This window comes from Plectropomus leopardus, chromosome 16 (genome assembly GCF_008729295.1).
Source record: "Plectropomus leopardus isolate mb chromosome 16, YSFRI_Pleo_2.0, whole genome shotgun sequence".
NCBI lineage: Eukaryota > Metazoa > Chordata > Actinopteri > Perciformes > Serranidae > Plectropomus > Plectropomus leopardus.
Genome location: NC_056478.1, coordinates 28,098,038 through 28,121,727, shown reverse-complemented (window position 1 = coordinate 28,121,727; position 23,690 = coordinate 28,098,038). Strand labels below are relative to the sequence as shown.

The 23,690-nt window shown below is 39.5% G+C and overlaps 1 protein-coding gene across 1 annotated transcript in view; it reads right to left on the bottom strand.

Annotated features, from left to right (window-relative positions):
• The window catches only part of LOC121955893 (ephrin type-A receptor 7-like), a 70,705-nt gene that overhangs the window by 24,189 nt on the left and 22,826 nt on the right, over positions 1–23,690 (bottom strand). The window contains exons 4-5 of the mRNA XM_042503977.1: positions 20,238–20,393; positions 5,926–6,261 (exon numbers count right to left, since the gene is read on the bottom strand). Coding sequence (XP_042359911.1) covers positions 5,926–6,261; positions 20,238–20,393 — 492 coding nt within the window. The remainder of the gene's footprint in view (positions 1–5,925; positions 6,262–20,237; positions 20,394–23,690) is intronic.

The following is a 23,690-nucleotide window of genomic DNA, read 5'->3' as shown; positions in this document are numbered from 1 at the left end:
TGTTTAAGTTGCTCTTTCACACACGCAATTTTGTCTAAAATATTTGTACGGGAAATTTATGAATACCTTTTTATTAATTTATTTTATTATTATTATTATTTAGGTTTCTATGAATGCTTACACACCCCTACTAAACATTTGTTTTAACAAATGTTATCCCTCCTCTGTATCAACTGATGTCATACGATACTGTCATAGCTACCTTGCTGGCCAGGATTGGGATGTCACTAAAACATACTTCCTAATGATGAATGTTGGAACAAGGCTAACCATAACAACTCGTGTTAGATCAAATTTAGGGTCAGAGCAATGCTATTTATTGTATTTTATTTTATTTCATTTTGTTTTGCTTAATTTTGATCTGATTTGATTTAATTTATTATTTTTTATTTGTATTTTATATGTTTTTATTTATTTTACAAAAATGGAACATGCTAATGCAGAACAGGGCTAGCAGAAACAACTAGTGTCCGAACTTTGGGATCTGAGCCATGTTTTCTTGTTTTATTTAACTTTTTGACAAAAATGCAACATGGCAACGTGCAATGGGGCTTGCCACAGCAACTCGTGTTACCTTCAAATTTGGAAATTGAGCCCATGTAAGTGATTGATTTATTTTTTTAAAGTAAATAAAACACTGATTTTATTTTTTTAAATTTATTTTGTATTGCAAATGTCCTGAAATGTCTTCAGGAATTCAATAGCAAATACATTTTAAAATCCACCAATTATGCAGCCTTTTAGAGATCATGAAACATGTTTCTAACCTTCCTCTTGCGTAGTAGATGCCAAATGTTGTGCAAGCATTGTGACTCTTTCCCTAAATGTACGGGACATTTTGGAAAAGAGTCACAACCCCCTAACCCTTAACCCATGATTAAAATTCCTGTTATGGACGCCTTTATCGGAATGACAAAAAAGGTACATAGGTCTAGTAAGCAGTGTTTCCATGTCTGAAAGGGGCGTCACACATAGACAGGTCTTGATTTTGAAACCTCTTTATCTCATCAGGTGTTTTTGAATCAAGACCACAGCATTCTGAGGCATTTCTATACTCCATCTCACCGCAGTCTAAATAATGCAGTCAAATCCACTGTTTTCTGCTCTGACTCACCCATAGAGCCTGTGGATACTATAGAGCTCCGCTCAACTATTGTGAAAGTTGCTATCTGAGCTTAGCAGGCTTTGTGCTGCCGGCTAATACAAGCAGTCAACATTAAAATCAATTTCCACAGGCTCTTCCTTTCACTCATTATATTGTTTATACCTCTTGCCAATCGCACCTAAACTTCATTTCACCGGTCTCAAGCTGAACGTGTACACACAGCATATACGTACACACACGTACACACACACACATATGGGTCCTTTAGCCTTTCCCATAACCAATTTAGAATCCTATTTCTGTGCCCTTCTCCACAGTGATTTCTCTGGCACAGAGATGTGAACATCCGCTTGAATAAATATTAATGGTTATTCTATGAGCAGTGCCCACTCACAAGTGTGCTGGAAGAACAAAAGGCCTTGTTTACAAGTGCGCTTGAGGAAAGCTAAGGCATGGAGGGCCTCCGAGGGGCAGCTCTGTGGCGCTGTCGACTCACAATGGAGCGCTGATTGAAACGCGCTCTTAACTTCCAGCGTACAGCGGTGGCGGAGACAGCAAAAATCCTCCACATGACGAATTTCTATTCAACCGCGGCGAAGACGGAGCTGTAGAAATCAAGCTTATGAACTCGCAGCCTCTACTTAAACTCATTTAAGACAGAGCTGAGAGGTAATTAGGTTTCTGGGAACAATAAGCACTCAGCACCTTGTGTAGCTCCAGCCTTGCTCCAGACATTTCCTTTGGTGTAATTAGAGGAGGTGTGAATTCCTCATCAGATGGATCACCATCTGCATTCGCACACTGCTCGCTCATTCCCCCATTCCCAAGCCACAAGTCTATGTTGGTGCTGATTATCATGCAGGAGGTAGGGATGGGGAGGGATGGAGGAAAGGCCGTTTTTTAAGGTTCTTTCAGTGCTATGGGGCTCCAGTGCCTCGCCACGCAAAGGTTAATCAATTCTGAATGATGAGCCATAAAAGCTTTAATAATGCAGTCATTCTCTAATGAGTGGACCTGCATGCTCGCTCAGGAAGGACCGATTGTTTTAGGAAACTCCGACGTTCCAATTACAAAGCGCTCAAGCATTCCCTAACAGCCCAGCGAGTGCTGGACACAGTGAGGGTCCAGTGAGCAGGACAATGAGCCCTGCTGTGTGTGCAAAGTGTCTGATAGTGACTTACAAATTGCAGTTCATGTCCCTTTTCCTACCAACAGTCAACCTTTTTCTTTAAACCATCTTTCTTAAATCTTAACCAAAGGGTTCTTGTTGACAAAGGTTCCTTAACCTTAACAAACTGATATTTCTCTAACTCAAGAGAAAGGTCATTTTTGACCGTCGAAACATTATGACCACCTCTTATGTTATGACTGAAAATCCAGACCAAGGCCATGTGATGACAGCAGAACCATAGCCATGAGAACTGAACTTAATGTCGGATGCTGTGTAAAAACTCTGGAAAAAGCTCATAAGAGGACCTTAAGTTGAGATTGTTTTGGCAAACCTAATCCAGTAGTTTTTGTCCCTTAACTGACCTAGAAAGACTCACATGGGAAACGTCAATTAGGTCCTGTTTACACCTGGTATTAACATGCATCATGGTTGATCCAATCACAAGCGGAAAGCTCTAAGTTTGTCTATTCACATCTGGCATTCGAATTTGTCTCCACAAGTGTCATGAGTGACCACTTGTGATCGGATCTCACTTCCAAATTGCAATTAAACACATACATCAAATGCAACATGTACAGACCAAATGCGTTGTTTTAACCTCCGGGAGGCAGAAATGCAATGGATGCAAACCCAACCATTGCCGACTTTCAGATGGTATGGATCTGACAGAGACAGTGGAGTGGGCGGTCTTTAAATATGGCTGAGGACACATTAGCCTTCACACTGCTGAAAGAATGTGGCCATATGCCATTTACACCACCTTCACCTGTGGTCTGAGTAATCGGATCTCAAGACCCATTGAGGATGCATCGGGTGCAATCAAAAGTGTACTTAGAGCCATCCCCTTGTAATCCGATCACCCAAGGCTAAGTTAATAAAACAGAGCCTTAGAAATTGCATTTTGGAGTACTTGTTGCCAATGTGGGAGAACTGTACTATGGATTTAGATAGTCCAGTTAAACAGTTGGACAGTTAGATGGGCAAATACTAACTTCGTATCAAGTGTCTGATATCACTCAGTCATGCCACAATCATAAAACTGCACTGCCATCCTTCTGCACATTTAATTTATTCTTTTCAATGCCGTCTTCAGTCATTTCATCTTTCATTTAAAGGTATTATTCTGTCCCAGATCTGTCTTACCATTGAACGGGTGGAGTGGGCCACCCTGCTTTGAAGAGCTGCTAACCCAGAAGGAATCTGATTAGTCTTGGTTTAAAAAGATGGTTTTTAGTATTATATCATTGTCTAAATAGGGTTTCAAAGGCAAGTCCACCCAAATACCATAAATCACTTGGGGGAGATCAAGAAATTCTGTAAAAGGAATGGAAAATGATCACATTTGATTGGCACAACCTAATCACAAATTAAAAACTTAATGGAACAGATCAACAAAATTATCAGCAACCTGATCCACGCCAGCCAGTTACACTGATTATGGTGTTAAAGCATTTTAAATGGTGCCACTTACTCAAAATAATAAACATGACACTGACTTGGCTGAGCACACTACTCTCTTCCACAATAGCTAATGGCTAAATATTCCGCCGGGTTAACTGAGTAATTGTCTGTTGTCAACATGCCACGGATAATTATGAGTGACTCTAAAAGAGCACGTGCTAATTGTTTTTCCCTGGCTTTTTCCTTTAGGTTGTCCTCCTTCCGCAATCCTCGTGTCCTTGGCCAGGCAACCCCTCGGCACCTTCCAGCGCTTGTCTCTGTCACGAATTGAGCGTCATGAAATACATCATGCCCAGCACTACATCCCACACACATCCATTCAACTAAAGGCCTCCTTTTTCCCCCTCTCAAGCATTCTAACATCTGAGACATTTTTGGTACTAAACCACTGCCTTAGAGATATACGTTTTGAAGAAAGAAGTTGCAGGTGAGCAGTTTTACTTCACATCAAAATGATGACATAGGATTTAACAGGCAGCAGGACGTGATTGGCCGTCACATGACAGAGAGACAGGGGTTATATATCCAGCTAAAGCTTTAGTGCTCTCTTTGCAGCTTCCTTTTTAATCACTGTAGTCAGAACACTCTTTTGGGCCAACTGTGTTTCATGGATGCTCAAGCATGAAAGAGGAATCTTGTTGGGTGGATCCATACAAATAATGAATAAAAAAGGCTTTAGAGTTTGTCACCGCAAAAAATACAGCATTTTAATTACCGCAGATTCCCTGGAGACGGAGCAGCAAATACAGGGCTGGCTCTGTAGGCACCACTGGGAATCTGCATCATTGCTAAGCTAATCATGTTGGCCACTGTAATGCTGATATACACATTACATTAATCTGGGTAATATACATACTGGATATATTATGGATAATATCAGACTATGGTCATTAATGATAATGGGGGATCATTACCTTACTTTGCATATGAGAGGTTTTCAAAATTAAACTGTCAATCGCCTAATGCCTAATGCTCTCTCAGCTGGAGCAAAGGGTGAAGTGTGCATAGACTGGTGGGGGCCAAACCCTTAGATTTTAAGAAATAGTTCAATGTTTTGGGAAATAAGGCTGGAAGTATTCACTTTCTTTCTTTGAGTCAAAAAAAAGAAAAAAAAAGAAACAATCAATATAAATCTCATGTCTAGGAAAATGAACTGTAGTCAGCTAGCCTAGCTTAGTGGCTATCACTTCTAAAGTACTAATTAACACATTGTGCTTTGTATGTTTGATCAATTATCAAAAAGAGATGTAACAACAAAAATTTGCACTTAAGGAGGGGTGGGTGCTTTTTTGTCAAATTTTTCAATTTTATCACAACAGTTTAGCGTCTTTGCGTATAGCACTCGTTGCAGCATGGTGGAATGTTTCCACTTTATAAAGTTCACAAACTTTACTTAAATTCACAAATATGTAGGATATTAATACAAAAATTCCTGTAATCGTAAATGCAATGTCTGATGTCACAAGTCACCAGGGAAACCACAATTGCTATTAACCAGTCCAAACAAAGCTAGCTGGTGGATGAGCAACCTCATCAGGTAGCCTTAAAGCCACTGCAGCATTGCCATGTCGATTAAAAAATGTCATTATTAGTCCAAAAAAAATAAAGAAAGAAATATGTCCACACCACGACAAATCAGGCCAAACTTTTGGTCAGGATACCCAAGCTCTTTTTACCAACATAATCCATCCTGAAGCCCCCAAATTGGGCGCAAAAACACTAAATCCTTCAAGATTTCTTAGGCATAAAATTTTCAGCTCCGGACTGAGTTATTTTTGGCGTGCTGTGTCGAAATCAGGGACCACCAGAAAAAAACTGACATATACCGACATCAGATGGACATAAATACATCCTTTGGTACACAGACAATGACATGGGCTGTGCTTTTTCATTAGTCACCAAACGTTTATAATAATTTAATAATGTAATAAGAATATTTAACATAATAATTTATGAGAGTAACAACTGAGGTACGCAAACACATGACGATAAACCAATTTTTCATTATAATGTGTAATCATTTCACAATTGGAACTGCAGGATGGGCGGCGCCCCAACCCCCTCAATGGCAAACACACCACTGACATGTTCCCAGATCAATAAACACCAATCACTGTTTTTACATATTTGTTTCTGTGTGAATTAAACAAAAAGCATGTGCTAGTAAGTTTGATGTAAGAGTTCTTACCTGCTTGACCAGTAGCGATGCTAACCGCCGCAAACAGCCTCTGGGTGCGGCTCAGGTCTGACACCCCGTTGACAGCCTCAACCTCAAAAGTGTAGTTGGCGTGGGCGAGCAGGTCCATTATGGTCACATACGTGTCCACTAATCCTGACTGCGCGGGAGAATATCCCACATTCGGCCCACACGGAACACACTCCTCGGGTTCCCAGCTGCAGCGCCGGCATATAACCCTGTAGGTGACGTCGTTGCGACCGCCTGTGTCGGCCGGCGGGCTCCACTCCAGGCTAACGGTGGTCTGGTTGATGTTGTAGACCAGGTTCTGTGGCGCGGAGGGAGGTCCTGTCAGAGGTGGACATGGAGGAAGCCAGAATTAAATAACTGAGTGCCAAGGAAAGTGACAGCCAAGAGTTGTGCATTGACTGAATCTGTGCTTTCACTGTTCTCAGGGAAAAAAAAAACAAAACACTACAGGACATGCCAGCTCCAGCCCTAGAGCCAAACACTGACACTCAATTATAATAAGACTCAAATCCAGAAAAAAAAAAAAAAAGTACAGGTACACTGAAAAGAAGTCAGCTCTGGCAGACACCAAGGTCAGCGTTAGAAAGCTGTGAAATCAAGGAGTGGAGCCCAGACTTTCAAAGGGAGAATAATTTCATAGAAGAGTTCATGCAACACAGTTTTTATGTCACTATTTTTTATGAATTGCCATTACATGGACAGCACACCCATATAAAACCTCACACTTCTGCTTCACCCTTATCGCTCCATCACCAGCCTTTGCACTGTAAAGTCTCCTGATTAAATGAGATTTTACAGTGTGAAGGCTTTTTCAGTTTAAAGGCAGTTTCACTAAAATTGTCCAGTTAGCACATTTAGAAACATTTTAGAGTTTTGTTTCTTGTCTTGTGAGTAAAAATGTGACTAAATGTCTAACTGATAGTTTGCTTAAAGGGCCTCCACGCAAAATTCAGATTCATGAGCTGTCTGCAAACGGCTCTCAACATGAAAGTGGCACATGAGCCGGCAGCTAGAAGCGAATGCTAACTGAATAAATAATGCTAGACTACGGCAACATTGCTGATGGTGTTGATCAGAGGGTGGGTGCTATGCTTCCACTACAATGCAACCTAATATCAGTGGTAACTGTTGTATGAGTCTAGTACAAAGCTTTAGCATCAAGAGAGCAACAGACTACAGTGAAGGTTGACAGATGTAGCATGACTTCATTTTCTGCTCAGGACGCCATTACTCCACTATACCTTTACGTAGCAAATAACGGTTTGCTTCCAATGCTCTTAATTCCACATAAAAACCCTTTAATTCATGAAAATGAAGTTGCTAAAAACTGTTGTTACCTTATTAGCAGCGCATCATTAATTACATCTGGCTTGAAATTATTCAAATTTGTCATTTTATTTCACTTCAGTAATAATTTTATGGGTGGGCCTATACATGAGCACTGATCCTGGCTAAAACAACAAAAGCTGTATGATTTGTTAGCGTGATATTATCGATCGTATTATCGATGACAAAGTGGAAGACACATAATGACCTCAAAGAGGCACAAAATGACAAAAAAGGGACAAAATGACATCAAAGACACACAAAATGCCAAAAAGAGACACAAAATTATTTCAGAGACACACAGTGATAAAATAAGACATAAAATATCCTCAAAATGACAAAAAATACACATGGTGACCTTAAAGAGCCACATTATGACAATATGAAAGACAGGTGGAGGGGCCTTTTGCATATCTTTGCCCAGGGGCCCACTGTCTTATAATATGCCCGTGATCAAACTTGAAGCTGCTTTACTTAGAAAATGAAGCTTAATGAGCAACACCTGTAAATGTAACATAACATTAGCCGACCTCAATTTCTCAAATTTCTACCGTACATTCTCAAATTCAGTTAAATTAAGTTCAGTCAACTCAAATGAATTAGTCAGCGCGAGTTTAGTTAACTCAGAATTCAAAAGCTGCTTTCACAGACATGAAAATAAATTATCTTTAATTTGCAGTTACGTTCTGTGCCACCTGATGAAGTTAAATCCAACATTTACTCTCCTGTAAAATTTGTTTTGGCTTCCATCCAGTTCTAAAAAAATAAAAAAAATCTGTCTCTCTAACTGCTAAATGCTGCACTATGTTCGCCAGCTCGTTTCTGACTGTCTGTAATTCAAAAGCAACTGTTGTAAATGAAACATAAAGAGTTATAAGCTAACCTCAAATTTCTTAAATTTCTCACTTTCTCACACATTCTCAAATTCAGTCAAATTAAGTCCAATCAACTCAAATAAGTTATTCAGTGCAATTCAGAAAGCTACTTACCTCTAACTCTGTCTGCTGTTTGGTGGTGTGCAGGTAGTTAATTCAAAAGCAACTCTAGTAACATAACAGTTATAAGTTGACCTCAAATGTCTTTAATTCCTAACGTATAATCTTAGATTTAGATAAATTAAGTTCACTCAACTCATATAAATTAGTAAGTGCTAGTTCAGTTAACTCAAACATTTCAAAGCTACTTTCACAGACACAGAAATAAATTAACTTTAATTTGCAGTTATGTTCTGCGCCACCTGATGAATGCCATATTCACTCTCCTGCAAAATCTGTTTTGGATGCATCCACTTCCAAAATAAAATATCCGTCTCTTAAGCTGAAAATGAGGCTGATGAGTGAGAGAGTGAACGTTGTTTGCTGGAAAGCACTTAGCTAAAAGATGCTAAAAAAGCTCCACAGAGCTGATGGATGCAGCCTGGCTCGTCATATTTCAAATGTGAATCAACCTGACCTTTTTTTTTTTTTTTTTTTTTTTGTTACAGTGCGCTCACTCATGCAAACATAGCTGCTGATTCATCCAGATGGAGCGAGGGCTTTGTTTACATACCGATTGTTAACAGCATAAAATCTGCAGCTGCTATGAAAATGATTGAAACGTGGTTACACTTGGAATGATGGGCCACAGACAGTCGCTTCCTGTGTTCTCCGAAAATACACCCAGCTGGAGATGTTGGCTTTACTGGGCTGCCTCAGAGAGGTATATCATACAGACAGCAGGACACTTAAAGTTAATGTCCTCCAAAAGAAGAAAAAAATACAAAAAAAACACTGACTTGCCTGCAAATTTATGAACAAGATTTAAGCGTGGATTATTACCGCGCTGTAACTGCCATATACAGTTTCACTTGACACACAATAACAACGAGCTCCATGCATCAAAAGTGCACAGGAACCACAGCCCATTTGCCCGTAAATGTTCGCGTAATGGCGAAGAGATTAGCTCATCTCGTAAAACAATGAATAACAAATTGCTGCTTTCATCTTTCAAATTCCAGGCTGTTGGCTTTTACGGCCCAGATGTTGATATAAATAAACTCCCACCGAAGCAGTAAAGATTATATGACTTGTATTCTTCGTTTATGCATGCTTTAAGAACATCTTCATTTTGTTTCTCTGGGAGATTTAAAGTGTGTTCTCGGGAAAATTCTTTAGAAGGAATGTTGGGGAGGGACCTCTCAGCTCATTAAATTTGTCACATTAACTAACAAAATAGATCATGCATATGCATTCAGCTTAAAAATCACAATATTTGGGCTCATTAATACAGCACTTAGTTGTTTTTTCCCTTTTCCAGCCATTAGAACTCAACTGAGACATCCATATTCATGATTATCGGGTGAGATAAGAGACACGGCGTGGACTGGGGAAGATGAAAGAGCCACCTGTGGCAGGTGAAGTGGAGAGGAGTGACTGCTGATAGCGCCACTCGACTTCAGCCTTGGCACTGACACTCGACCCGCGCTCTCAATCTTTACTCCCCAGACAAAGAGAAGGTACGCTGCGACACATACACACACTCAGACACCCACGCACGTACGCCTCCCACAGTCTGAATCTTTTGTTCTAGTATTTCCATGGCCATGGTGAGCCACGATAACATCTCACTTCTGCCCGTGCCACTCTCATTTGGGTCTCAGGTGCCATAGATCAAAGTGCCGATTTCTCAAAGAACAAGAGGCGAAAGGAAATTAGATTAGACTGACCCTGGATCTATGTTTGTTGTTGTTTTTTTCAGACACATTAAGCCCTGCAAGGCCTCGCTCGGTGTGCTTTAAACAGAAAGCTCGTCTCATCATCTTATATCTGAAACTTTTTGGGTGGCGGATTTGGGGCTGGGTTCCACAGGTTTAGCAACTTTTTGTAACAATAGGATGCAGGCAGAGCTGTGAAAGTGGGCAGGCTTGGAACTTCTCTATCAAGCTCTGTACGTGTAACCCTATGAATGCTTTCAAGTCAAGATTGTCTGAAAATGTACAACTGGTCAAATCAAGACTGCAAAGACAGCAGTGTCAACATAGATAAAGGCAGCTGGAGAAGTGTGGCCCCTTATTTGTAATTATTTAATAATCATAATTACTTATTGTATTAATTGTAATTAATTAATTTTTTCTTTTTTTTTTATATACTTATCTTTTGTAATTATTATTTAGAATAATAATTTTAATCATTTATTTAAGAAGGGACAATCTACATCAACCCAAAATTTAAAAAATGTAAATGCACCCGAGTTAGCTGAGGAGCCAGGTTTCATCGGTAGTTCCCTTGCCTGATGTCAGAAGGTATCCTAAAATAACTTAAAAAAAGATACAATATGAAGATACAATATATACAATGTTACGACAAACAACATTAAGATAAAAAAAAGGCACACAATGTCGTTAAACATGTAGAAGTTATGTACCACAATTTGACAATACTAGCAGATAAAATCCTCATAGTAGATGATGCAGGCCCAGTATGAGTGTAGTCATTTTTAAATTAGGTAAAATTTCCCTAAAATCAGTGCTGACATTGTTGGTCCTCAATAAAACCATTTTTTCTATAGAGCTTTGTATTGGCAAGAAACTGATGATATGATACGTATCACGATACAGGGGTTATGATTCAATACATTGAAAAATATTTCAATACATCACCTTGAATAAAGTATTGAAATATATTTCAAATGTAACTCCAGTATTAAGAAAAGAAGTAGCGAACTACGCGCTTCATATAACACTTTAACTCCACCAGATTCGCTCCATGTTTAATCACTATCAGCTGTTCCATTCAAATCATCACATGCTTATTAGCAGAGGATGAGACAGGTGTGCTGCAACAATAAGAGTCATATCAACTGTAACGTTAAAATGTAAAATTAATTTCAATATAAATATGCATTGCAACCTGCACTGGCTGGCACCCAGGAGGGAGGCACAGCTATGAATGGGCTGCTTTGTTTGTTTGTTTGTTTTTTTAAATGTTGTCATGATGTAATGTAATGAATATGAGAAAGGAAATTCTGCTGAAATATTATGGTGTTATCAGAGTAAAAAGCTTTTGAGGAATTTTTATTTACTTTTTATGTTAAAGAAGGTTATTTTAAAGGCTGTTCCATAAATCTGAATGATTACATTTTTTTAATTTATGCTCATTCAAAGGTACTTTAATAAAGAGCTGACTTACTTTAAAACAGTTTTAGTTGGGGGAAAAAAGTAAATAAACAACGAATACCAAAAAATACCAACATCTGCTATCGACCAAATCCTTATTTTGCGTTTCAGTCATCCCTTCTCATTACAGGTATCCACACTTTCCCTTTAGAAATGGTAAGATGACACATCATTCCACCTAGTTCTTTTCAAGCAAGCTGAACCTTTCTTCTCTTTCTTCTTTTCCTCCTGCGTTGGCGTCACTTTGTTACTCTGAATATGCTCTGTCTGGACTTCGGGATATGAAACTCTGCCCCCACTTCACCTACAGCACAGATTTGCGCCGCCGCCTGAGCCCTCCGCTGTCTGTCTGTCTGCTCATCCTTATAGCTCAAGGGCTTGTCGCTCTCCTCTCTCCTCTCCTCTTCTTTTTTTTGGTCTTTTTTTTTCCTACCACCGTCTCTCACTGCCCCACTCTGTCTTATCTTTCCGTGTTCTCTCCTCTCACCCCTCCTCCCAGTCAAGTTTCATTTCACGGATTAGCCTGCCCGAGCCCCCACAGCCTGAAATGTCTCAATCACTTGCTAGCTTCCCTCCAACGCTGCCACTGTGACCAAGCATGAGTGTGTGTGTGTGTGTGTGTGACGGTATTTTTGTTGTGCATAAATATGGAATGAATGCATGCACACTTTATGTTTCCTGCTACATCATTTGCATGCTAAAAACATGGAGCTGATTTTAAAGCAGAACCTGTGATTTTGTGGAATAAACAAAGAACTCCCAACATGCACAGAAGCGTCCGCTACATCTAATCAAACAAAATGACAATAAATGATAGTAGCTGATGGTTTTTAGGTCATGATTCAAAGCCCATCTCCTCTCCGAGCGGAGTTGTGAGACCTGAGTAAATCCAAGCTTAGGAGAGAAGAATCCGGCGCTTATCGGCCTGAGAGGTGCTCGGGGCTGCCTTAACCCTCCGCAGCCTATTAGCTGCCTGCGCTCTAATTGGGGAGCTGTGGGGAGAGGGGCGGCAGGGGTGAGTGGTATTCAAATCGCCCATGAGGTAATCCTCACTCTACAAATGCGTGTTGTGACCCCGTGACCTGGCCTCTAATGATGTGGCTGCAGCAGAACCTGTGCAAGGGAAGCCATGCAGAAGGAAGACGAGAAGTTTATTTTTTTTTTTTTTTTTTTAGCTGAAGGGCCTCCGGCTGCTGCTGTAATAAACAAAATTTCAATACTACTTCAGTACGGCACTGAATTCAATAATGGATTTGCTGCTTGCACAAAATGTGTGCTGCAAGCTAAAACTCCATTTCAGCCTCCGGAGAGAGCGAGAGAGAGAGAGAGAGAGAGAGAGAGAGAGAGAGAAAGAGAGAGAGAGGGAAAGAAGGATGGCACGAGAGAGGGACAGGAATAAAAAAAAGAGAAGAATTGAAGAAAGCATCACAAAGAGTGTGTTAAAACAATAAACACACTTTTTTTTGGGTACATCCGTACGATGAGAAATATCAGTAAAAAGTTTACACATAAATGCCAAGAAGCTTTTGATGAATCAACATGCTGCTTCTCTTAGATGTTGTTATATGTGGGTGGAATATGTGATTCCTGTTGTGAGTGAAGTGCTTGCAATCCCTATTTGCAATCACCTTCATTCACCACTTTCATTGCCATACTGTTTATATATATATATATATATATATATATATATATATATACTGTGTATGTACTGTTTAAGTGTACCATAAGAAGATGTCAATAAAGAAATCTAAAGTCTCTAAAGTCAAGTTAATTTTGTGAGTGGACACTTTCCTTTGTTTTCTATGTGCAAACAAATAGAAAAACTAGGGAGCAGAAATCAAATTAACCATCTTTATTCAAGTCCTCTTGTCCTCTACTGAGACAAAACCAAGTAAAAATTCTGTTGAGTCCAAGACTGAGACCTTCAAAAAATAGTCTTAAGACCAGTTTTGGGTACTTTAACACTGATTATCACACTTGGGTCTTATTTTTGTAGTGTTAGCTATCACTTTTATCAATTACGTCTACAATGTACTCACTAAAGAAAAGAATAAGCAGGTACAGATAATAGATGGATAAATGAATCTCCAACTGTGTAAAACAGGCAAATGCCCAGAGAACCCAGACCCTTAGGGTCCACAAAGGCTCCACATTACTTTTGGATTTTTTCATTACGGCTGGCTGATATGGAGAAAACTCTCATGATATATTTTTTTTGCCAAATTTCTCGATACCCAATTTTGTTGGTTTGACTATTGGTGCTTTTGAGAAATAACATATAATCATTAAGTGGGTAAAGGCAAACAACAGAACAGTAAGTTCAAAAAGTGATATAATTTTACTCTAATGCGACCTTTAAAAACCAGAAAAGGAAAACAGTTATGATATCACCATAAGCATCTATCTTTTAAAGTTTAGATCTTAAACATTTTGTTTATACAGTTCTGGTGTATTCTTAAATTTGGTGCTTTCAATCCAAATATTACCAAAAGGGGCAGGGCCACCTTGCTGGTTCATCCAACCCTAACCAAAGGAATTGCTGAAATCTAGGAGCATGGCGACACCGCTACAAGAAGGTCTGACTCGACAAGAAACTTGAGCAGTCTCCCTATCAGACAGGTTGTAAACAAGCCAACAGTTTAGCCCACATTATCTAAAGTGAATGCACCCGAGGAGAGCTGAAGAGGAAAACTGCACAAGAAGTACAGGTCGATGCCAGAGATGAGAAGAAGACGTTGTGGAGTAATTGTGGAATTCCTGTTTAGGACCTGAGTTTAACACTGGATCTGATATCAGGTAGCAATATTAGCAGCTACATTCAGCAGCCGTTTCACAGTCCCCTAGCAACTCTAGGCAGGACGGACCCTCAGACAGACGACAACTTTGTTTGAGGTGGCACATTTTTTAAGGGTTGCGACGGGGGCTGGGAGGAGCAGACGACTTCTCACAACTGCCCTTTTCAGCCCCTCGCAATGCACCGGCACTCCTCACAGCTGTTGCATGATTTGATTGCCCACTCCCTCCTGCCCTGTCAAAAACCATACCTTTTTTCTGCTCAGCCTCGAAAAAAAAAAACGGGCCTCCCCCCCAGCCCGGCATCCCCCGTAGAATAATCTCATTTTTCTCTCACAACTTTGCATATGAATGGCTTGGACAACAAACATTTTCCGCGCAAAATTCCTAAAAAAAAAAAAACAAAAGCATTTCCAAACCCCATTTTCTCTCAAGGCCCGGCATGACCCTGGAACTTCTAATCTTTTATATCAGCGCGGATATTGAATTTTTTTTTTCATGGTCACTTTCTTTTCATCCTTTTTCCCGCCAAAATCCCACCAAGACACAATTCCCTTTAATCCCTGTTGTGCCAACAGGATCCATTCCGTTTTTCAAACGTTTTTTTGGCTTTTGTTCCTATAGGATTTTTATTTTTTTTTTTAAACAAACCCCCTTAAAAATCTCTTTTTTCTTTTTTTTTATTTTTTTTTTTGCAAAAGGCATTTTTGGGTTTTTCCAGAAAGGTAAAAAATTCATTAGATTTTCACCCCAATTTTAACTATTTTCAACTCTTAGAGTGTTTGGAAAAGGCTTCAGGAAGAAAATTTTTTTTTTTTTTTTTTTCTCAATGTAAAAAAGCAATCAATGGACCTATTTTTTTTTTATTTTACACCGACTTTTTTTAATTCGATGCTTTAGGAAAATTCACGGCCCCCTTTGCAAAAAAAATTGGCAATCACCCCGAAATAGGCCTTTTTCATCAAGTTTGCATTTAAGTGGCCACATTTTTTTTAAACCACTTTTTTCCAATACAATTTGGCTTTTTTTCTGGAATCATCTTTATTCAGCGCGGATTTGGCTTTTCATGTCCCCCACATTACATCTTCATCTCATTTCCCCCTCAAATCCTCATAGACACATTCTTAATCTCTGTGTGCCAGAGATCCATCTCACTGTTTTTGCTAAGGCCTATGATATGGTAGCTTTACAAACCCCTATTTAAAAAAAATCTGTCAATCAAGCAATTTGTTCAGGCAGTGCAAATTCATTTTCAATTACTATTCACTCTTGGTCTGGATAAGGCTTGGGAGGAAAAAAAAAAAAAAAAAAAGAAATCACAGTGACTATTGGTCACACCGACTTAATCCGGCGATGAATGAGGAAATGCACGTACGGACGGCCGTGCAAAAATTGTGCCGGGTGAATGAGGCGGAGGTGAAGCTATTCATACAAGTTAAAAATACATATTTACATATAATGGTATGGGGTCATCAAGTGTAGACCTGAAGTTAATGAAAATGAATAATGGAAAGTGTGCATTAGGCAACTTCAGTAATTACTACGCTACTTGGCCAAGGTGATTACCCGGAGGGGAACAGCCAGAGGACACTGCAAAGAAGTGGGAACTTTCTCCTGTTCTCTCCTCCGAGCCCCTGCCCTTGATCAGCGGAGATGTTGGAGTGAAGCGTTAACATCCGATTAGGATGGTTGGAGAAGTGAGTAATGGACCTGTCTTTGAGAACAGGATCTGTATGGTTGCCTCTGCGCTGCACGGAGAGATTGGTGGTTTGTGGTCACTGGCCGGCCTCAAATTAGCTTAGCGTGAGTTTGTCCTTGTTTGTGTCACACGGTGATGGGAACAGAGTTAAACAGACAAATCGGAGGCCTGGAAAGTACTTCAATATGTTAAAATCGAGCTTGCTGACTTCATTTAACAGTCATGTACAGTTTCTACAGATTCTGCCATAAGGCATTCTTACCTGTTTGAAACTACAACACTAAAAACAAGCTACATTGCAAACTATGTTTGTTTGTTTCTTAAAACGCAGCCACAGTGACAGTTACAGGATAATGCCACTTCATTTTACTGAGACACCATCATTAGGAGGCCTGACTCAGAGCTAAAGGAATCCGACCCACAACAGTAAAAACAAGCATGCCTCCTGCCGAGGTCCAGTATGTTTTTACTTCTTCTTTTACATTTGATGTCAAACCATTGCGACGTAAATCTGTGACTAAATGCCACATGTAGTGTGTGCTAAATGTAGAATCTGTGTCAAGTTTGCATGAGAGCTAACAATAGCCACCAAAGGCAAAAAACATGAAGCATGAAGAAACAAAAGTTCAACTTCCAAGGCAAACTCTGTATGTTCTTTTAAAACACACCTTAAAACATACTTTTTTACAGCAAGGCAGTAAATCTATTGTTTATCTAGTTTCTATTCCATCTTTTATCAATTTTAGTATTTTTATATGTACATGTTCATGCATGTACAAAAATTTATATATTTGTGTGTATGTGTGTGTATATGTACAATCCGTCTATGTGTGTACTTTGCATGTATAACACACTGTTTTATCTTTGACAGTACAGTAATATATTATTCTTTTGTCCGGTATTGCAATTTATAACTGTGTTTAAAAAAAAAGTATTATTATTATTATTATTATTATTATTATTATTATTATTATTATTATTATTATTATTATTATTAACAACAAGTTTGATTTTGGCCATCTTCATTATTTTATTTTTTTGAAACAAGAAATGACCATATTTGGGTGAGAGGGTTGAGCTGTGCAGGATTGTCCCGCCTCTACTCTGATTGACAGGTCACTTTGGTAACAACTTGTCAATCACAAGGTAGCCACGCCCCAAAACATACCTTGCTTTGTGGTATATTTCACTCCACATAGGACTAAAATTTACAAAATAAACATCATGCTGTTTTGAAGAAGACTTAAATCTAGTGATTTTGATGATAAACTAATTGGGAAAGACGTTTTACTGAAATAATAAATCAGGTGAGAATTATGGTATTTTTCCTCACAGACTTCTTTACTATTGGGCTTCTCTAAGCAACCAGTGGAGCTGCCCCCTGCTGGCCATTAGCAAGACTTATTCCTTTATGCTTCTTTTATATATGTGCCTCCAACCAGCACCAGCAAAGAGTCAATTTTGTTTTTCAAGGATTTATGACTTCATCTATTTGTTGTTGGTGCTGTAGCCACAGCTGTCACACCAAAGTCCACTTATTTTTCCACCTTATTTTCAAGGTTCGTGTAGCTCTTTCATTTCTGTCGTACATTGTATTTTGACTCAACAGTGTGCACAAACATTATTAAGGTGTGGTTTTAGTATGAATACCAGTATTTAAAGAGTATTTGTACTCCGGAGTGGGACACTAGTTAAAAATGCTCAGAGAAAACATCTGGAGAGAGTAAATAATCCTGTGTATTTGATGGAATTCAGAGAGAGAATTCTGCTACCTTTCTGGAGAGTGTAAAATCCATTCCTGTGTAGCTAAAGGCAAAAAGGCAAAAAAGATGCTCTGCTCTCTGGTCAGTCCACTAGCTCACGTACTGAGAACAGACCTAAATATTGAGCACATTTCTTCCAATTTTTTTTAAAGGAAAGCCAGCCAGCTAAAATGCAAAATAGATGGCTGATATTTTAATAATATATAACGCTTGTGGGAAATCATAGCTCATTAACAATGAGGCGAAAAACTTTCTTGTCCGAGTTATGATCTTTTTTTTTTTCTCGTAGAGCTCTATCTTACCCACTGTTTTAATTGGAGTATGTTTTTCCTCATAATATATTTTTACTTATGTAATAAACCTACACCCAGAAGAAAAATTATTTGAGTGGAATTAAAGGATCTAAGAAAAAGATGCACACTTCAGAGGCTGCTGGGAAATAATTCATGACCGCAGAATACACTTATGGTAACATAAACACACCTGTGCACTGACAATGTGTTGAAATAAATGGAAGAGGTTACTGGGCAGAGATGCTGTGCAACAATGCCTTTAAATGACATAAGAATCTTTTTTTCCTATGATATTTACAACATTAAATCTAAACTCCAATCACAATAATCCTCTCTTTGATTCTTCGTTTTAATGCATAGACAAGCCGATGTGGCGCTTGTACTATTTGCATAATATCTCACCGGTAGTCTCTCTGTCACACACACATACACACACACACACACACACACACACACACACACACACACACACATATTAGAGATTCTGAGTTGGCCTACTTTAGGTGTTCAGGGAGAAAGCAGCACTGCACAGGATGTGAAGCAGGCGTACTGATTTTCCAACATATGCATATCTGTTTTTTGATTGTAAGACTTGAATTACAACCTCACAGTTGTCCACACACCAGACAAGTTGCACTTACAGTTTACATCCATGTCTGCGAAAACATGGTTGTATAACACACATCTACCTCCCCAGCAGCACAGAGGATTTATACAGTAAACACAAGGTGGGAACCCAAGATTAGTGTCACCAATTCAGTATCTGGCCAAATGTCTCCCCTTCTCTTCCTGAGATCTGACGATGAATAATGGCTGGAAAAGTGTTTTTGCAGAACATTATGATGTCACAGTGAAGTTGACCTTTGACCTTGTGAATATAATGTCATCTCTTTATCCTATTTTACATTTGTGTAAAATTTGTCACAATTACATATGAATTATTGAGTTACAGCCAAAAACATTTTTATGAGATCTCAGTGACCTTGACCTTTGTTTTTTGATCACAAAATTATCAGTCCATTATTGAGTCTAAGCAGATGTTTGTGCCAAATTTGAGGATATTCCTTCAAGGGGATCTTGAAATATTATGTTCAGGAGAAGGCGATGGATGCAAAGTCACAGTGACTTTAACCTCAGATCACCAAAATCTAACGCGTTCATCATTGAGTCCAAATGGACGTTTTTGCCAAATTTAAAAAACCTTACCTTGACCTTTGACTTTCAAACACCACATTTGTATTAATTCATTATTGAGTCCAAGTGGATGTTTGTGCCACATTTGAGGAAACTAACTCAAGGCCTTTTTGAGATATAGTGTTCAGGTAAATGAGACAGATGCAAGGTCAAAGTGAACTTGACCTCTGGCAATCAAAATCAAAGCAGTTTATTCTTAAGTGAATGTTTGTGCCAAATTTGAAGAAATTCCTACAGGTATTCATGAGATTTCACATTCACAAGAATACATGGACTTATGGACGGACAACCCAAAAACCTAATGCCTCCAGCCACGGCTGTCACCAGTGTGAATGCATAAAAATGGTACAACATCAATTCTTCTTAATACAAAGTCCAAAAAAGAATGAGAAAAGTGAAGAGAATTCAGCAGCCAGAGACCTGTGGGCCTATCCAGCAGTCTTGTGATACATTATCAGCAGAATGAAGGCACACAGATAAGGTGCACAGATTATGTTTAGGGGTGCTGTTTACCTCCAGAGATAAAGCAAGGGTGTGAACTCCCGTGCACAGTAGCTGAAGGCAATCAAATGGGAAAAAAAAAACAAAAAAATCATCCAGCAGCACCTTGAAATAAACTTGTTTGAGAATGATTTGGAGCAAATCAGCCCCACCCCTCAGACTGAATCCCCCGGCCTGTGTAAATAAGCCATCAATGGCTGTCACATAACTGTTACACTGGCCAGGACAAATGAAGACGCAGGGTGCTGCCTGGGCTGCCGCCGCCACCGCTGCTGACTGTAATTGCAATCTTTCAGACGGGAAATGGCAAATTGCTCCTCTCATCATTAGCAAGCAGCTAAGACAGAAAACAGACATGCAAGCCTGCAAACATAATTATAATGACATACTGGGAGAGGCAGAGGAACTGCCATGGAACACATCTGGGGCTTTCATGAGACCACTGCAGACTGGCTGAACAGGTCTGCCTTGGGCTCAAGAGTGTTTTTTTTTTTTTTCTTTGCATGTGTGGCTGTTTAAATTCAGATCCTATCATGTGATCTGTTTACCTAGCAACGGCATGGCAGACTTACTCGTGCAGGCCACAGACGGAGGGTCAGAGATGGCTCGGTAGTAGCCGTCCTCGCAGTCACAGCGCCAGGAGCCCTCGCGGTCGTTGAAGCTGTGTGCCGGACAGCGAGAGCACTGAAGATCCTGGGAGGAAGACTTGTAGAAGCCACGACCGCACGCTGTAGAAAGGGGGGGAAAAAATAGAAAAGAATGAGGCCAAGGCAAGGAGAGGTAGGACAAAGACAAAAAAAAAGTTATAAACCATTTGCACAGACAGCATTATGTGAGGATCTCATGTAATTTAGCTATCCACAAATCATAATGAGGTTTCCTAAAATGAAAAACAGGTGGTGTGGAGGGCTTGATTTTACAATTTATCATGTTCAGTTTCAGTTTCCTGACCGTTTTTGCTTTTAGGGCCTTCAAAATAACTCATTGTCTGCTTGCCTTTTCAGATTGATTAATTTAAATACTTGTTATTGGGAATATTATGCAACTTTTTACCAAAAAAAAGAAGCTATGTTTAGAGAAAATACCACCCTATGACTTGTCTTGTGACCCAAGAGAAAAATCTTAATCACAGTTCACATAAAACAGGGTCCTCTGGTGGTGAGGACAGCTCAAAATGTGCTTCAATTGTTACAATGCTGATGTCCGTAGTTTAAAGGCATAGTACACCTCCAAAATAAAAATGCATATTTTTCCTCTTACCTCTAGCACTATTTATTAGTCTAGATTGTTTTGGCGTAAGTTGTCGAGAGTTTGAGATATTGGCCGTAGAGATGTCTGTCTTCTCTCCAATATAATGAAACTAGATGGCACTTGGCTTGAAGTGTTCAAAGCGCCCCCCCCCAAAAAAAAAAAAAAAAAATATATATAAAAAAAAAAAAATATATATATATATATATATATATTTGAAAAACTTGGCAACAATGTTTCCCTCCAGAAATCATTACCCTGTTACTCAAGATAATTCACAGAACTTGCTGTGAGCAGTTTCATGAAGGAACTATTCTTCTTCTAATGAAGTACACCTGCCAATTGTATCACTGTGCGGTAGGAAGAGTGCATCTATGACTAGTTAATTACTCAACTAGTTGATCAAAAGAACTATTTTGGTTATCAATTATTTATTTTAGTCATTTGTCAAGACAAATGTCAAATATGTGCTGGTTCCAGCTTCCTAAATATGAGACTTTACTACTGTCATTTATGATAGTAAAGGAAGAGAATTAGGGTTTTGGACTGTTGATATGACACTTTGAGTTCTGTAAGAAGTTTTTTTTTTTTTTTTACATGACACTGCTCACAACAAGGTCTGCGGATTATCTAAAGTAACGGGGTCATGATTTCTGGAAAGAGACATTGCTGTTTAGTTTTCCAAATGTGTTTTTGGGTGGCTCTGAGCACCACAAGCCAAGTGCCATCTACTTCCATTACATAGCAGAGAAAGTAAACATCTCTATGGCCGATATCTCCAACACTGCAACGGACACCAAAATAATCTAGACTGAAAAATAGCACTACGGGTAAGAGAAAAAGTATGTCGTTTTTTATTTTTGGTTGAACTGTCTCTTTAAAGCTTTAAAAAAAAACTGAAAACAACAAATTGCACAATAACATTTTTTTTTTTTTTATTAACAAAATTTATTCCACCAGAAACTCAATTCTCACAGTTTTAATTTAGTAAACCTCAGTTATAAGCCAGGTTCACACAGCATTAAATTCACTGATGATCTCATCAGTCATTATAAATCATCGAATGTCTCCAGGTGATATTACTTCAGTGCCAACAGTCTGAGGGAGTCGTCACTCCACACCTGTATTCCCATCATGAGGAGGGCATGACAGAACACACCATTGTGTTCACATCGTAACACAGCAACCCCCCCCACACACACACACACACACACACACACACACACACACACACACACAGGCTTTATCTAATCTAAGAGCCATGAGAAAGAACCGTAAATCTCATGTTGAGGCATTTGCTCGGGATGCACTCTCACTTCAAGAGGTAAATAACAAGGCTATTTTTATTCTGATGAATCCCCAGGTCAGTAAAGAGGTCCGACTTGTTTATAACACGCCCTATCTCTGAGAGGAAACATTCTTTACCAGAGCAGAGAGATAAATATCCAGCACATGGATCATTTCAACATTTTACCTTTGACCAAGCCAGTAAACAAACTAAGACTGATATGATGAATCAAACGGCGGAGTCATCGCCGCCTGTGCGCCGAGATAGTCATTTAACAATTACACTCAAATTACTCACCCACACATCATTTCCCTAAAGTTACAAATGATTCCCACGACAGCAAGTAATGACAAAGGCACAAATGGCAAACAGCAGCCCTCGCTGAATCACACACATTTTGTGGAGTTAATATTTAAATACCAGTAAGGAGGAAAATGTCTATTCTGGGGTCTGGCTATTTTAGCCACCGAGTCGACTTAATCCACAGTGACCGGCTCGGCTGTGTGTGCAAAACGGAGCTAAGCCCGGCGCAAAGCTGCAATCCAGGCCACATGATCTCTTAAACAATCTGCAAGAAATCTACACTTGTGTAAATAGCTCTGCATACAAACTATCAAATTATACCAAAAAAATGCATTTTTCATGAGCCACTGGGGGGAAATGAGCAATGATTGTCAAACTAGGTCTCCCCACATTACAGATCTGTATTTTCCCTTTTTTTTTTGCCAGGGAAAAATATTGGCCACCACCTCCTGTGACAGGTCCGGAATAAGAAGGATAGTTTTTTTTTTTTGTTGTTTTACCACTGAAGAGCAGGCCGGGGCTCGGGGTATCCTGATTTCAGCTACATGAAAGCCCTGTCATTCTCCATTTATTGCACTGCCACAGCCTCGTGAAACAAGACCTTTTTCTTTTTTCAAGTGGAAAAAAGACATGATTTTATCTCTAATCTTTCTTTACCTTTCCAAGCTGGTAATTGAAAACAGAGCCATGAGGAGTCTGCGAGCGGTGAATGCTGACCAGGCGAAACATATATACACACAGTCTCCAAGTGCTTACTCATCATATTTACCTTTTTTTTTTTTTTTTTTTTACTGTATATGTTCCCTTCTGATGAGTGATAAAACAGCAAGGAAACCATGCCTGCTTGGTGTATCTGATGCGCAGGGTAAACACTCCCCCGTGGATGTTGATAATGACACTGAAGGGTTTTCTCCAGCAGGTTAGGGAGCGGCTAGATCACGTTTAAGACGGCGCTTTTTCCCACCATGCCCGGCTGTTTAAACATTCTGATAAGCCAGCGTGTCTGTTTGCCTTTCGGGTTTTCTGAGAGCTCATCTGCTGGGTGGCCAGTGTGCAGAGGGGGAGAGCCCGGTGGGGACCGGAGCTGTCACCCACAGCGACCACCACTCCGGCAGACAAGAGCATTCACGGCAGATTAAGACCAGCACAAGGCCGGGAAGTGAAGAGACGCAACTTTAATGGATGA